At 42.7% G+C, this 15,539-nt stretch overlaps 1 protein-coding gene across 1 annotated transcript in view; it reads left to right on the top strand.

Annotated features, from left to right (window-relative positions):
- Positions 1–15,277, top strand: part of RASGRP3 (RAS guanyl releasing protein 3) — a 30,575-nt gene extending 15,298 nt beyond the window's left edge. Inside the window, exons 10-16 of the mRNA XM_075707688.1 lie at positions 4,084–4,200; positions 6,476–6,591; positions 7,403–7,550; positions 11,047–11,083; positions 13,560–13,685; positions 14,215–14,579; positions 15,236–15,277. Of these exons, the coding sequence (XP_075563803.1) occupies positions 4,084–4,200; positions 6,476–6,591; positions 7,403–7,550; positions 11,047–11,083; positions 13,560–13,685; positions 14,215–14,579; positions 15,236–15,277 (951 nt within the window). The remainder of the gene's footprint in view (positions 1–4,083; positions 4,201–6,475; positions 6,592–7,402; positions 7,551–11,046; positions 11,084–13,559; positions 13,686–14,214; positions 14,580–15,235) is intronic.
- The last annotated feature ends 262 nt before the right edge of the window (positions 15,278–15,539 follow it).

Genomic DNA, 15,539 nt, shown 5'->3' with positions numbered 1-15,539 from the left:
AGTGTATTAACATCCTTATTACCTATCATATCCAGCACGTGATGCTTTCAGGCTGAGCCCTCTCAAGTTTGACACCAGCAGAAATTAAGGGTGGCTGGAAATGCTTAGCAGGGAAACTCTGAGAGCACAGTCCAGTAGTCTGAGGTGAATCATTGCAGTGCTTTTTATGTTTTTGAAATATTCTTAAAAGCAAACAGGGAAGCAGAACCCCTTAATTTCCAAGGATAGGGCTTCTCTGGGTTTTAAGATAGTTTATCACTCTTGGAGATCAGTTTGAGGACTATATGCATGTGTGCTTTCAATGGTGGATGATGAGCAATAGTAAGGAAGCTATCGAATATTTCCATAGTCAACACTAACTCAGTTTGAACACCTAGAATTTCATTAGAGTCTCCAGTCCTTGTTGGGTATGATTTGACCACAACAGTTCCCATTTATCGCAGTCATTCTGGCTCCCTCATGCTCCCGTTACCGCCAGCAAAGCTGATTTGTTACAGCTTTATGCTGTGGAAGGACTAATGGGCCACTACTGTAAATGAAGAAAATTATCTTGTTGCCGCTTTGATCTCCAGCCTGAGCTTTAAGAAGGACAAAAGCAATATAAACAGTGCTGTGAACTTTAACAGTACCCAGCAATTGTGGGAGACTTCTGCATAACGATCAATGAATAACCAGTGACATTGAGCTGTTGCAGCACCCTGAAGGGTAAAATGCTACAGCTGAATCGACAGAAGCCCGACTATTTGAAGCATACTTCTCTTTGGTGGAGTGCCAAAGCACACAAGCTATATTAGAGGGGAAAGAATCTGTAGAGCTTTTGTATGTGGAAAAATTTGTCAAAGGCAACATGGCAGTGTAGTTATATCATTCCAACTGCTCTTTGATTTGTTGTTGTATGGGTACAACTCCTGTGCAGGTGCACTGCAGAGGAAGTGCCTCATGCTGCTGCAGTCGTTTTCAAGGCAAAAGTGGAGCTGACCCGTTAGCAGACAAGCCTGCTGTCGACAAGGACTTGAGCAAGACTTTCATTCTGCTAAAACTGGGAGGAGACTCTTCAGCCAGTGTAGCAGGCTAAAAAAATACTGAAGACTGACCGCCAGTTGTACTATAGCATCTCCCTGTCACACTGTCCTGCTTTTCCCTGCGTATTGGTTATCTTCTTCTTGGGAGTTTTTACTAGTACAGATGTTGGCTAGAAGACAGCTCTGCCTGGTGTAGTTATGCCGCTGAAGACACACTTACATAGATTTTTTGCTTTTGAGTAGAATTTATTTCAATGCCAAAATACACAGATGTTTGCATCCATCTGAAAATGCTTTTTCAGTCTACAGTACCATCCCTGTGCTGGTGAAACAGACAGGAGATACAGGCTGAATCTCAAACAGCATGACCAGATACAGTGTTTCTGAACACTCAATAAATTCAGCAAGTTAGTCTCTGGACACTGGTTAGTACCTTTCCTCATAGCATGCATTTCAAATACTTGAATAAAATTATGGTTGTTCATACTAGTTGTCATGGTTTAGCCCCAGCCAGCAACTCAGCACCACGCAGCCGCTCGCTCACTCCCCCTGCCCCGGGGGGATGGGGGAGAGAATCAGAGGAGTAAGAGTGAGAAACACTCCTGGGTTGAGATAAGAACAGTTTAATAATTGAAATAAAGTAAAATAGTAATGACAATAATAACAATATAATAATGATGATGATGATGATAATAATAATAATAATAATATACAAAGCAAGTGATGCACAATGCAATTGCTCACCACCTGCCGACCGATGCCCAGCCAGTTCCCGAGCAGCGATCGCTGCTCCCCGGCCAACCCCCCCCATTTTATATATACTGAGCACGACGTCATATTGTATGGAATAGCCCTTTGGTCAGTTTGGATCAACTGTTCTGGCTGTGCCCCCTCCCAGTTTCTTGTGCACCTGGCAGAGCATGGGAAGCTGAAGAGTCCTTGACTGGCATAAGCAGTACTTAGCAACAACTGAAACATCAGTGTGTTATCAACATTCTTCTCCTACTAAATCCAAAACACAGCACTATGCCTGCTACTAGGAAGAAAATTAACTCTCTCCCAGCCGAAACCAGGACACTAGTCTACAAGTGAAATAGGACGAACTGACATTTCCCTTTGGCTAGTGGGCAACATGAAGTTTCGTTGCAGCTTGTCAAAAAACATAAAAATTGAATGAGGCTTCAAATGAAATAGCCCAGAATAAAGAGGAATGCTCCAGTGGATTCAGTCTCTTTCTGCCATTTTTGCACTTGGACCAACAGGAGTTAAAAGCTCTCTGTGAGGACTTGGTAGTCTAGCATCACTCTGACATTTTGATACCGATGCTTTGAGTCCCTTAGTCTAAGATTTTTTTAAGAGAAGCATTTCAAATTTCTTCTCTGACCATAGCTGTAAGACTATTACAATACTGGCATGTTACATGTTATCATGTAACATGTCATCTTTAAAAGATTGCTGCATTACTGCATATTTTTAGAGCAAAACCGCTTGCCAGCATGTTGGTCTGTCACTGTGCGGTGACATTAATTTTAGGATTAAAACATTCTGTAAGTGCTTTTGGCATATAGACCTGGATGTCCAGGTTCACTGTATTTCCTGTTGGAATTGAATTCCATGGATATAGGGATTTTTTTCTTCCTTAAACTTACCTGTGCAGATTTGTATGATGAGTCAAGAGCCATTGAGGAACTGATAAAAGCTGTTCTGACAGCTGAATAAGGAAAAACCAAATGAATAAAGCAACCCACTAACACATCTTTCTTTTTTTCCCCTGCCAAACATGGTAGAGTATCACCTTGTGACCACTTTTCATCTCAGTGTCAAAGTCTACAATACCTTTATTATACACAGTAATAGCTGTAACATTTTTAGATGGCTGAACAATCTCCCTCTCAAACTCACACCAGTTCATAGGGAGACAGATGGGACCCAAATTTCTTCCTCATCGGCTAATGCAAGGGCCTTCTGAGGCTGTGGGCCATCTCCCTTCTGATCCAAACCATGCTGAAATTTTTCTGCTTGACACTGCTTCACCTGCCAGCTGTCCACTGGCAGATGCAGGAGAAGGCCAGTACACCTTGCAGCATTTTTCATGCTGCCTGGTGATTTTTGAAGCCTTACCTGAAACTGTGTTCAGGTTTGTCCTATATTTTCTACTTGAACAAGCCGAGCTGTGTGCCAGAGCTTCTCCCAAAGCACCGTAGTGACGTGCAAGGAGTCGGGCTGCATGCTCTGTCTATCAAGTGAGCTGTCAGCTACTGTTTCGTCAGGACCAAGCTGTTTGCAAAATAAAATAGGTGGTGCTGTCTGGAGACTAAGTCAAAGGTTAGCTCCTTTCTGCTCAGGCTGCCTAGATTAATTAAGCTGTGTGTCCTGGCCTACTGTAAATTTGCTCCTGTCCCCGCCCGGGAAGATTTCACTCTTGTTCCACTATGGCATTGGCATTTCCCTGCCATGTCATCATAGCATGTCTCAGCTGAAAACCAGTGGGATGGCTGAGGACAATTCTGTCCCCGCTTCTGCATCCTGCCCTCTTCTTGGTGCCACACAGCAGGAGCGTTAACTTATCCAGGCCATTGCCATCCCTCGCATGGTTCCTGGGCACGGTCCCTCCGGCAGGGAGCTGGGGCCAGGCTACATCATGACGGTGAGTTGCTTGAGGGCTCTACCAGGAAAGAGAAAAGCAGGTTTCTGGGCTTGCCTATTTCTGATGCCCGCTGTGTCCAGAGACCCTCCTTCCTTCCCCCTTCCTCCGAGTCTCGTTGCTGTTGAACCCTCCAGAGACAGCAGTGACGAAAGTCTGCCTGGTTTTGCTTCTGAGCTTGCTGGGCACTGCCGCTGCTGGCATAGCTGCAAGGTGCCACAGAGAGCCCAGCCGAAGCTGTCAGCAGAGGCAAGCAACCCTATAAAACTTTGCCTGATGTTTTGCTAAGCACATTTTTACAGCACAGGGACTCCAGTAGTTTGTGGTTGTAGCTCTGACATATGGAGCTGCTTTTAGCAGGAAATTCAACTTCATAATTCAGATTTTAAAATCTTTGTGTTATGATCCATCTCTCAGCAGCCTACCTCCCCGACAACCCCTAACAAGCCAGTAGTGCCACTGGAGTGGGCATCTGGAGTGGTACCAAAACCCGACCCTACCGTCATTAACAAGCACATACGAAAGTTGGTGGATGTAAGTATTGGAAGAATATACTGGTCAAAGAGAATGCTAGCTTTCATATTGTCATCATTATAATTAATTTCAAGCTTTTCAAGCGATTGTTATGGTTGGGATGAATTTCAGACATCCGATAACAAATTTGAGCCTTTACTGATACTTTCAGAAATATTTATTTTAGTCCTTCAGTCAGTGATGGGATTAGTAAGCAGGTTTCTTGATACAAAGGAGCAAACTTTCAGGAGCATCCAAAGCCTGGCTGCTGTTCAATAGGTTTGATTAGCAAATATAAATTCAGAGGGCAAAGTTGAGTTTTCGCAGTCACCCAGTTTATGTCTGGTAACAGACAGCTGGAAACAAAAACTGCTCAGAAACAAGGACTCACTCATTACTAGGTCCAGAGAAGGTTTACAGAAACCCTGTTTCTGGTTTTCAGCTTGCTGTCGTTTGACTGTCCAGAGCATACTACGTATGGTAAAGAAAGCACTGTCTTGATATCACTTTAAAAATCTGGGCATGAGATCATGAAGAATTATAGCTGGGATCTTTCAGCTTCGTTTTGGAAGGTGACGTGTCAGATAATGCAAACAGAACTAAGCACTACCAGGTTCCTTTGGGGAGACTGAGCCCTGTTTTATTGGTGTGTAAGGGACTTTTAGTTATATGAACAGCATGCAGAGGAACGAGGAATGTGTTGTAGATAATGAAGTAAGATTTCCTTCTGCTTTTTACAAATCAATAACTAAGTCTGGGAGGAACTATTAAATTCTGACCTTGTTTGTGTTACAGGTCATTAATTGGGATTATGTTGTTAAGATAACTTAAACAAAGTCTTTAGTTCCCTTGCTCAGACTTCAAATATATTTTGTGGTTTACTTTTTGTACGTGCTCTTTCGTTAAAAGAAGTTTCTTTTTTCTCTTAATGTGGGACACCAGAACTGCACATGCTGTTCCTGTATTGCTTTTGTCAATGCCATATGTGTTGATAAAAATCACCCCACATCCAAACCTCTCTTTGATAGCTTGTTTGAATAGGAAGTCTGTCACAACTCCTTAATCTTTCCAGAATGTGCTGGGTGGTGGGTTGTTCATGTTCCTGTGGGTGGGGGAGATGCAGTCCCCCATTCCACAATTTTGGCCTGGTTCAGGACGTATGATCTTGAGTGGCAGGATTAAAACATGGTTTAGGGCTGTTACGGATACAATGTACCAAGAGGCCCACACCACTCTGTACAGCTCTCTTTGTTTTGCCAGTCTTTGTCATTTGCTAGCTGCTTTGAGTTGTGCTTTAAGGCATTGTTTTTATTACTAAAAGTGTTGAATACTACTTGGGTTTGCGTTTTGGTTCCTTCTTGATGGTGTATTTTTGAGGTCTGCCAGTCATCGGTTACAGGTCTTTTGATAGGTGCTTAGAAATTGGCTTCATCATCTTCTTATTAAAATAAGGACAATGCAAACACCTTTCAGAGGTTTCAATATATTAAATTCTTGTCTTTGTCAACCAAATCTTAATCTAATGAGAGGGTTTGTGCTTCAATATGTGTCTTTCATGTTAACTTTGACATTCATGTTTTTCCCATCAGCATCACACGTAGCTTTAACGCCCCTTGCACAACTCTGCAATCAGTAAGACAGAATATAGTCATTCCTTAGCAGCTAAGGAGGGCCTCCATCACTCTATGTGACCTTTTAAATTTGATCCCATGTCTGTTTTTACTTAGGGGTGAGCTGGGGTGGGTTGATGGGAGGGAATGGTTGTTAGATACAAAGTGCTTGTGATCTGGATGTCAAAGTATTAGTAAACAAATCAGATTGAAACAGTACTGTGGCAGAGCAGAGGTGAACAACTAAAAGAGAAGTGAAGCCAAAAACATCTGAAATACTCATGGGAAAGCTGCTGTTGGGTTGGTTTTGGTTTATTTCTTTTTTGTGATTAAAAAGCATACTTAATGAAACAAAGGGAATATGCCACGTGGGGCAGAATCTTAGTGACATTTCCAATACAGAAGAAAAATAGAGAAAGAATAGTTTTGTCTGAAGCGGTGTGGAGGACCGTGGCTAGATAAATACTGAGGTCACGTTTTCTTTAAAAATTAGCCATTTTTTCCCCTACAGTCCAATAAATATGCATATTGAAGTACCAAGTAGGAATACAAGGAATAAAACAAGGCAGCAGAGCATCTGATTAGTAATGTTGAACATTAAGTTACAGGTAATTACAAGGTTAAAGAGCTGGTATAGATTCAGGATAGGCTAGATATTAGGACAATAATTTCTGTTTTTTTCCCAGTCTGTCTTCAGGAACTACGATCATGACCATGATGGCTATATTTCTCAGGAAGACTTTGAAAGTATAGCCGCCAACTTCCCCTTTTTGGACTCTTTCTGTGTGCTGGACAAAGACCAGTAAGTGTGGAGATTTATTTGTGTTTTTTTTTTTCTTTTCCTCAATTTAAAAACTCATGAAAACCAAATATGGAAGAAACAGTGTCTCCCAAGTTTCTTGTGTCTGACATCTCGCTTAAGGAACTGAAGATCCCTAAAGGCTGAATTCTGTTCTCATTTAATTTCTTATGCTGTAGCCAGTTCTGTAAGCCCACCCAGGCTGGAGTCTTGCTTTACCTGGTACTTTAAAAATAATTTATATAATAGCTTAATGAGAAATTCCTGCTGGGACTGAGTTAAAACCCCTAAAGTACTGTCAAATTACAGTGGAGATGCTGTATCCAGACCAGGCATCAGACTGATGAAACAAATAAGTTGTGTACAGGACAGGGGAAATGAGAGCATGTAGCAGAAAGAGGGTAACAAATGCCCTAGGAGGTATATACAATATATATTTCCTAGCCAGATGGGCTTGATAATTCTTGTTGTCCAGAATCTCTTTTGCTGTCAAGGCTGGTGGTCAGCCAGCAGCATAACCACTTCGTCTGTGTAAGCAGTAAGTCAAGCTCCTTCACTTAATGGCCTGGTCTGTGCTCTAATACCATGAACAGGTGAGAAACCAAGGTCCATGCTATAAGTTCAGTGTTTGCTGTTTAACGAAGGATAAGAACCACAAAGGCTCTGAAGGTTTTTTTCTGCCAGGACTGTTGCAGCTCTTTCAAAGAATGTGCTTTGTGTGCTGTGTGCTTTTTGCAATGAGAAAATCCTGAAGTGTTTTGTGCCATGAGCAGTGACATATCTACTCTACTTTTTTTTTTTTCCCCCTTAACAGAGATGGTCTTATAAGCAAAGAAGAAATGATGGCTTACTTTCTGAGAGCTAAATCACAGTTCCAGTGTAAAATGGGACCAGGCTTTATTCATAACTTTCAGGAGATGACATATCTTAAACCAACTTTCTGCGAGCACTGTGCAGGATTTGTAAGTATGTTTTTAATAATAGTATCTCTTAAACACAATTTTTTACCCTTTAGGTAGACAGGGTGAAACTGGCTCCATTGCATTGCTAAAGTCTCTTGGCCAAATATCTCATTGCATTCAGAAGCACAAAACATTTACTCATGTGTAGCTGTGCTATCCAGTTTCATTTTAGTGGCGTCTGAATACTGGCATTTGTAAGAATTACTGTTGCAGGGGAAAAAAATAAAATTATGTTAGCTAGAGGACATTAGAGACTATATGAGTGGCCTTACTTGATTTATCTTAAGTTCTTTAATTTGGCTTGATTTCCCATGTAAACAAGCTCAAGGGAAAATGGGTGTCTGGAACAGAGGATGTAGATGAAGCAAAAGCCGTTGTTTCTCAGGAAATTGCACATGGCAACATAGCTATGTTCATAATTCTCTGAATGGCCAAAACAGCCTTAATCTTTTCTCTATTGAATTAACACATCTTCTAATTTGGTCAAGAAATCAAAAGTGCTTCCAGCAGTTCCGTAGAATAAGATTTTTTTAAATTTATTTGAGGAGTTTTTTTAACTTGCTTTGTCTCTCAGCCATAATTTATTAGATCCTGCCTATTAGAGAGCTTTATACATAGCTGGGAAATGATTGTCTTTGTGAATATTTGCGTTGCTTGTAAACCTCCTCCAACTTTTTCACTTCAATCCAAGTATAGTAAAGAAAAAGGAATTCCTGCGATTTAAAAGTTACATAAATGTACACACCCCACTGAATCAAATGTCCACATTTAGACAGCTTAACCAACAAGGGCAGAGACCCATGTCCTCCGCTTAACGCGTGGCCCACATACAGGATGTAAAGTCAGAACATGGTCCCTGCTCTCCAGTGCAGATCTGCCTCTGCTATCGGCAGCAAAATCTCCAGCTTGTACTCTGTGAACTTTTCCACTAAGTTATATCTTTTCGTGGCTGAAAGTAACAATAACAGCACTGCTAAGTGCAAAAATGTGCCTCCTCTCAGACCACCTCTGGTGTTCCTGCTCTTGTCCATGCTCCTGTCTTCCACTCGCTTCTTTTGTAAGGCGTCTGTCTTGTTCAGATGCTCGTCGTCCCTATCACAACCGCTGATCAAGGCCATGAGGAAGAAGGAATTCCACCTATTTCTGCTAGAACAGCAAAAACCTTGGAGGTGGCATGGTCAATGCTGATTCAGGATTGTGCTGGTGGGCTCTTGAGCTGACAGCTCCAGCAGACCAGTGGGCCAGGGGCAGTCACTGGCCTGAGCCTGTTGTTTCAGGCTGCCTGCAGCCTCGGGAAGACCATCGTGTTTGTGACGCTCAGTTCATGTTTGGAAGGCTTCCATAGCAAAGCAAGGCCCAAGGACTACCCTGCAATGTCCTTTCCACCAGATATTTTTCTCCTGCATCAATTTGCTAATTGGCTATTGTTGGATTTTTCACATCTCCCTGATTGCATCCAATGCAGGAATACAAATGAGTGAGGGGTTGTACAGGAAATGGAAATAACGTCATTTTTCCTGTCAATTCACTGAAGTCATTGGCACTGTCCTGTGGATGAGTCGAGCTGATAGGACAAGAACCAACTACAAAATCTGCTGTGTGTTTGTTCTGCATTTCAGCACTGCTCATCCATGGGTGGAAACTTAATTTTTAACTGATGCACTGATTCACAGTCAAAATAATGTGCACCGACAGTGCAGCAGGATGAATTGACATGACAGAGCAATGCATGCAGTATCCAATAAAATATCTGCTATTAAAATGATACGAACTTTAAAGGTCAAGATAAAACCTAATGCCATTAAGCAGCACAAAATTGATACGCCCATGGTCAGCCACAGTTCCGTCCCACAGCTTGAGTTGCACCGCATGGCAGGGTGGGTGACCAGCTATCCCATCGAGCTTTATAATACGAGTTTGCACAGATCCTCTTACCCTGGAGCTGGCTCAAGCCAGCTTTGCAGCAAGGCTGTGTCAGATGGATTCAAAGCTTTAGGTCAGAATTCATGACTCAGCACTCCAGCTAAGCTTCGCTGTTGTGTGTAACCACAACAGCGGCACCAAATTTGAGTAGGAGGAAGGTACAGAGCTAAGAAGGTGTGGAGAAAGTGAGAACAGATTAGAGCTTAAATGAAAGAAACTGCAATCCGTGTCTCTTACGGTGATCCTGGCAAAGAGACCTGGGAAAAAAAGTCACATGAAGCTGAGCAGCAACAGCCCTGCTGCTGCTTTTCCAAGAGGGAGCTGGGGGGGCTCCACTGTTGCTGCCTGACCACAGGCATTAGCAGGAAAAGAGCAAGCACCATGCTTTCTGTGGACCCTTCTACCACAGTTGTCCCTTCTGTTCTTTATTCACCTTTTTTCCACCCTATCTAATCTGTTTTGCTTTTCCAAGCCATTTTTCCTTGAAAATTCTTTTTTGCAGTGTATGAATTTTTTTCCCCCAATATCTTCCTATTCTGCTTATTTTACTCTTTCCTTTGTGTTCTGAATGTTCTCCAGTTCTTCCTTTTGAACATTTCTTTAATGACCATATTGAACCCCTGCATACTGCACATGTGTTCTTACAAATACAGTGAGAAGCCGTGTGCAGTTTCAACTGCCTGGATGTTCTCACCCACCCTGGTAATGTTTTGAATGAGGTCAGGATAAACAGACACTGCAGTCCCCCATCTTTTTCCTTTAATGCTAGGGCTAGACAAACTGCCCCTTCCTCTATCTGCCTCTCAGAGTGAAAATGCTTGTTTTTATAATGTGACGGCTGTACATACAGTGCTTCTGAGTGTATAGGTAATGATTTGCTAGGGAATTTCCCTACTTCCAAGCAATCCTGCTCATGTTGCAGCTAAAGCTTGCCAAAAAGTGGGACTGCACACACTGCCTCCTGGAAGTTTAGCATTTGGTTTTTATGTACATCAACAAGAAAAGCTTTCTGGGAAGAGGTAAAGATGGATTTTAGTGGTTTTTCTCCCTGTTTCAATCTTCAACCTGTTTTCTAATGGAAAAAGTCAGGCAGACAAATATGATTGCTACGGCTGGGTGTGCTGGGGACAAGTATGAGAACAAAGAACCTAATTTTTATCCCCAGTGGTGTTTTCTTCTTCTGTGTTTGAATGGCATGGGTCATTCATGTATCTGGAGAATGGATGTACACTGGAAATTCCCTCGCAGATAACATTAAGTGAGCCTAAAAGCAGAACATGTTCTGCTGGTTTCAGTAAGCTTGATATAATGGCAATTTTTCACCTGTTCCTGGAAGCAAATGTCATCTGTGTCTCTCCTTCTCTGGTAGTCCCACTGTAAGTAGTAGAAATGAGGGGGAAGCCACACAAGTCTTATCACAATTAGAGGGGGAGGTCTGCCTAACAGGAAGGGTGTTAAGAGCAGTTATATCCTGTTTGTGCTTTTGCAGCCATTGGTACTTCCTCATTGTGACCTTGTTTTCCTTCCGGCTTTCTTTTCTGATTCCTTGATGTTCTTTTGTCTTTCTTTGCAGCTCTGGGGTATAATCAAACAAGGCTACAAATGCAAAGGTAAATAAACATTGCATGGATTTTTCAAGCTATAAGTGGTGGGTTTTAGCACAGGTAGGTCAACTGTATTTTTTACTAGAGTGACATCTCTTCATCTAGATTTTGCTCATACCCTTGGTACTGTCCATGAACAGTGACTGCTGGTATGCTATGAAGTCTCACTGCATTAGGGAACATAGCACCCAGTAGGAACACACAGGTTCTGTGAGTCAAAGGTCCAAAGCAGCCACTGACTCCATGAGGCGTCACTTCCTACCAGCATCTTGGAAAGCCAGTTGTCCTCATCCTAATACTGAGACATCCTGAAATACATCTGCTGAGACTTGGGGTCAGGAAAAGGTCTGCTGGCAATGCTGTCTGTCATGTACATCCACATGCCTGTAGTGAAGCCTAACTGGTCTTGCAACGCAATAGTGGCTGAGCTAGAAATAGAGAAATATTTAATTCCTAGACTGCCCAGCAGATCTCATTGCAAGATCTTCTGCAGACATTCAACTTAAAAAAAAAAATCCTAGAGCTCTTACAGCCTTCTGTGTTGCTTTCATAAAATGTTTAATTTCTTACGCAGTATTTGCACAGTATTGAGCAGGTCACACCAAGAATGACATTGTAGTGGTCCTCATTGGCTTTAAAGTCCTGGATCTATTTATTTCTCAAGCAGATCAGCTGTGGCTGAAGGGCACTGTTGATTTTCACAGTTGTAGTTGCATCTCAATTATTCACAGGGAAACAGTCATGCTGGAGCTTCAGCATTGTATTTACATGTGCTCTTTTCACTTAGTCTTACACTGGCTCCCACGAGAAGGGTGAAGAACTGGCAGGATTGGTTTTTAGGATACACCGTATTCCTGTCTCTCTCTCCACCTATGAACACCTCTTCCTCAGAGAGGGGTGGGGAAAATGTCTACAGCTAAATGAATATATGTAATTCAGCTATTCCTGATTACTGTCATCTGAGCAGCTACGGCAGGGCTAGTTGGGGTCTGCACTTTTACTGGTAGGATGAAGGAAGGAAGCTAGGGTTTTGCCACAGCAGCCCTGTAAACTCAACTTGAGATCTGAAAGCTGAGCTCTGTCCTGCATCATTGCTTGTAACAGTGGCCCAGTGGAGAGAGAACAAAAGTGGTTCTGTAGAGTCAAAATCATAGGCAATGGAGCATGAAAGTAAGAGAGCAGAGCTGCTCGCTCAGATCTTAAAGTGGTCAACAAGTGTAATTAGTGCCTGCCCCTTGTTGCAGCAGCTACCAGCTGCTCTGTATGCCAGCATCACTAGAGTGCTGCACCCATTACAGATGGTTTCTGCCTTTGAGCAGAGAGCTATCATCTTCTGTTTCGAACCTCTGACACTGAGCTAGCAGGGGGAGGGAGGGACTTCATCTGTTCAGGTCTGCTGCTTACCCCAGCACTGTGGATAATGAGATAAAGCTAGACTGCATGGTCTACAAGTGATGAAGGAGGTTCTCCACTGCCGAGAGAGGTCTTTATTGTAAGCTGGGGGGGCTACCTTTAGGGCAGACAAAACCACAGCTGGGCAGGTACTTCTGTGTTAGTCATATGAACAAGGTGATGGGAGAAACAACTCTCACCCATCATGCTAGAGCTGCTGCCCTGAGCAGAATAGTTCTTTTAGCAGACAGTTATAAACACAACGCTTTGGCAATGGCTCACCTAGAACAAAATGTGAGGTCATGAAGCAGCAACAGAGAACCAAGGCAGACAGACATTTTCAAACAAGGGCAAGGGACAGAGAGAGAGAGAGAGAGACCCTGAGTTTGGGGCACACATCTTCCACCCTTTGGCCCTTTCTTGCAGATAAGATCTGTACTGCAGTTATACTTCATGTAAGTGTACTTAGTGATGAGTGTATCCGCAGTGATGCAAAGCCCAGCAGAGGCTAGGCGTGCTGGCACTCAGCCAGTTTCATCCAGGTGGCTGATACACGTGCACAGAGCTTACTCTGTGCTGATGTTGCTTGCTGAGCTACTTGGATGATTTTTAACCTACAGTGGTCTACATTAACCTCCAACTGTCCTTCCAGAGGCTCAGAGTACGGATGCTCCAGTATCTTCTGACCAAGTGCATTTACTATAATGGGCACTGCTGAGTCAAATTAAAAAAAAAAAAAAAAAAAGCTTTTTTTGGAGACTCATGCAGTGGAGCAGAAGCTTTATGCACAGCATACACAGGATCATACCAGTAATTCCAGGTCTCTTCCTTGAAACTAATTTCTGATGAAAGTATCATCCCCCTCTTCCCTTCTGCTGCCAGATTTCAATTAATGGCTGCCATGGACATGATCCATTTTTTGTAACGCTCTTCACACCAAATGAACCATTTCTGCAACTCCCTTTGCACCTTCTGTCAAAGTGTTTGTTCCTTCAAAGTCCCTCCTGGTATCTGTCTGCTAATAGCCCTGAGGGATTACCAGATAGTTGTGGCTTTCCATTTGGTGACTTGACAATTCCTTTCTTTACAGATTGCGGTGCCAACTGTCATAAGCAATGCAGAGACCTGCTTGTGCTGGCATGCAGGAAGTTTTCCAGAGGAACCTCAGTAGGCAGCAACCATGGCTCTCTGCCTAGCAGTCCGTCTCTGCCTCCAGGTGAGAGTGCTTTTGTTCCTATTTTAAACCATTTCTGGAATACTCTCTAACGGCCAGTGTCCTCGCTGCCATTTTTAATTTTTCCTTTTTATCAATGCACAGAGCAGCACATGTACTTTCCACTACGCTGCGGCTTGTGTTCAGTACTCAGATTACAACATCCGTTTCCACAATGATGACCTTAGTCTCCTGCCTGAGGCTCTCTATCCTCTATACTAGCACACCTATCCCAGCTAAAAAGAAATAAAATTATAATTAGGGAAATTGTACTTCTCCTTATAAACCACTTAGGGACAGGGGCTAGGAGACATACGGCATAATTCTAGCTCTGCCTTATACCCTCAGCATGCAGATGGAGGGATAAGGAAATGTGCGCACACAAGGCCAGAATCATTTTCCAAGCAGCATATAGATATTTTTAATGATAACACTGCTTCATATAGGGGGTTACCCCCCCCCCCCAGCTTATCTTTTTGTAAAGATCTTGAAAGAGAATATTTAAAATAAACAACTCCACCCTCTCTTTCAGTCCAAGATGAAGTATTTGAATTTCCCAGTGTTGCTGCAGAACACCAGGACCTCGATGGCAGAGCTATCACCCTCGTCACTGGCTCTTCACGGAAAATTTCAGTGCGGCTGCAGAGGGCAACCACCAGCCAAGCAACACAGACAGAACCACTGTGGCATGAGCCAGGCTGGAACGATTCAGGTTCCCATACTTTCCCCAAAATGAAGTCCAAGTTCCATGGCAAAGCTGGGAAGAACAAAGGCTTTGCAAAATGGGAGAACGAAAAGCCCAACGTGCAGCCTGATGTAGAGCTAGAAGCTGAGGCCCCACAACACATACAGGATCACAATGGAATAGAAACCCTCCCAGAAAGACAAGAATCTGAGGTGAGCTACAGAAGAAGCCAAGACAGTTTAAAATCTGGTAGAGTCTGAGGTCTCATAAGGTTATTTTATGAATTTCAGGATGCTTTTTCATTCAAATTTACCATGGCTTTTTGCACAAGAGTTACTTTCAGAAGAATGCCAAATCATCCATTTTCCATCCATACCTATTTTCTACATTGCAGTGTGCATTTACTGTAACTGGGGGTTTGGCTCGTGGTGTCACTATATGCTTTTAAGAGTTGGGCACTTTTCATTTTGAAAATCATTAAAATAGCCTGGTGGATATCTGACCAAATTCTGTACTGTTGTACCCTTGCAATGCACAGTTCAGGGCTCCATGTTAGATTCACAAGAACTAGCATTCTGATAAATATACATCCAGGCTAGGGCAGGATATTGGTCTGATTTCTGTTGCTGTCACCCATAAAGATTATAATTCCAAAGCCTCATGCTTTTATTGACCATCTTTGCTAGCACGTAAGAGTCTATTTTCTTTTGGTTACAGGATAGCTGATTGCTCATCCTGAAGCACAGAAAAATGGAGATGACAACTGTAATACAGCAAGCATTGATGGACTGTCACAGACCACATTTGGCCATGAGAAGTTTTCCTGTACCTTGTACTTTTAAACTCAACCATTGCCCCATTTTCTTAGCTGAAAGGTGTTACAAAGCACTATTTATTTTCTTACGAGTAAGCCATTTGGATGAACATCGCACGGACACAGCAGAATGGATCTCTGCACTCAGTTTTTTTTCTGTTGTATGACTTTTGTGGAAACTTCCTCTACATGCCAGTGAGGATATATTTGGCCTCCTTTAAACATACTGCATCATTTCAGTATGTCTGCCAGCAACAACAATGGTGAGGACAGAAGCCAAGCATCTAAGTTTGTTCGATAACACTCCTTTTCCAGAGGCTCGTAATGATCTTTTAAGGAAAGAAGTAGGTGTTTATGT

Source organism: Pelecanus crispus, chromosome 3 (genome assembly GCF_030463565.1).
Source record: "Pelecanus crispus isolate bPelCri1 chromosome 3, bPelCri1.pri, whole genome shotgun sequence".
In the NCBI taxonomy this organism is placed as follows: Eukaryota; Metazoa; Chordata; class Aves; order Pelecaniformes; family Pelecanidae; genus Pelecanus; species Pelecanus crispus.
Note: the sequence above shows the minus strand (reverse complement) of the source record. Positions and strands in the feature narration are given on the sequence as shown.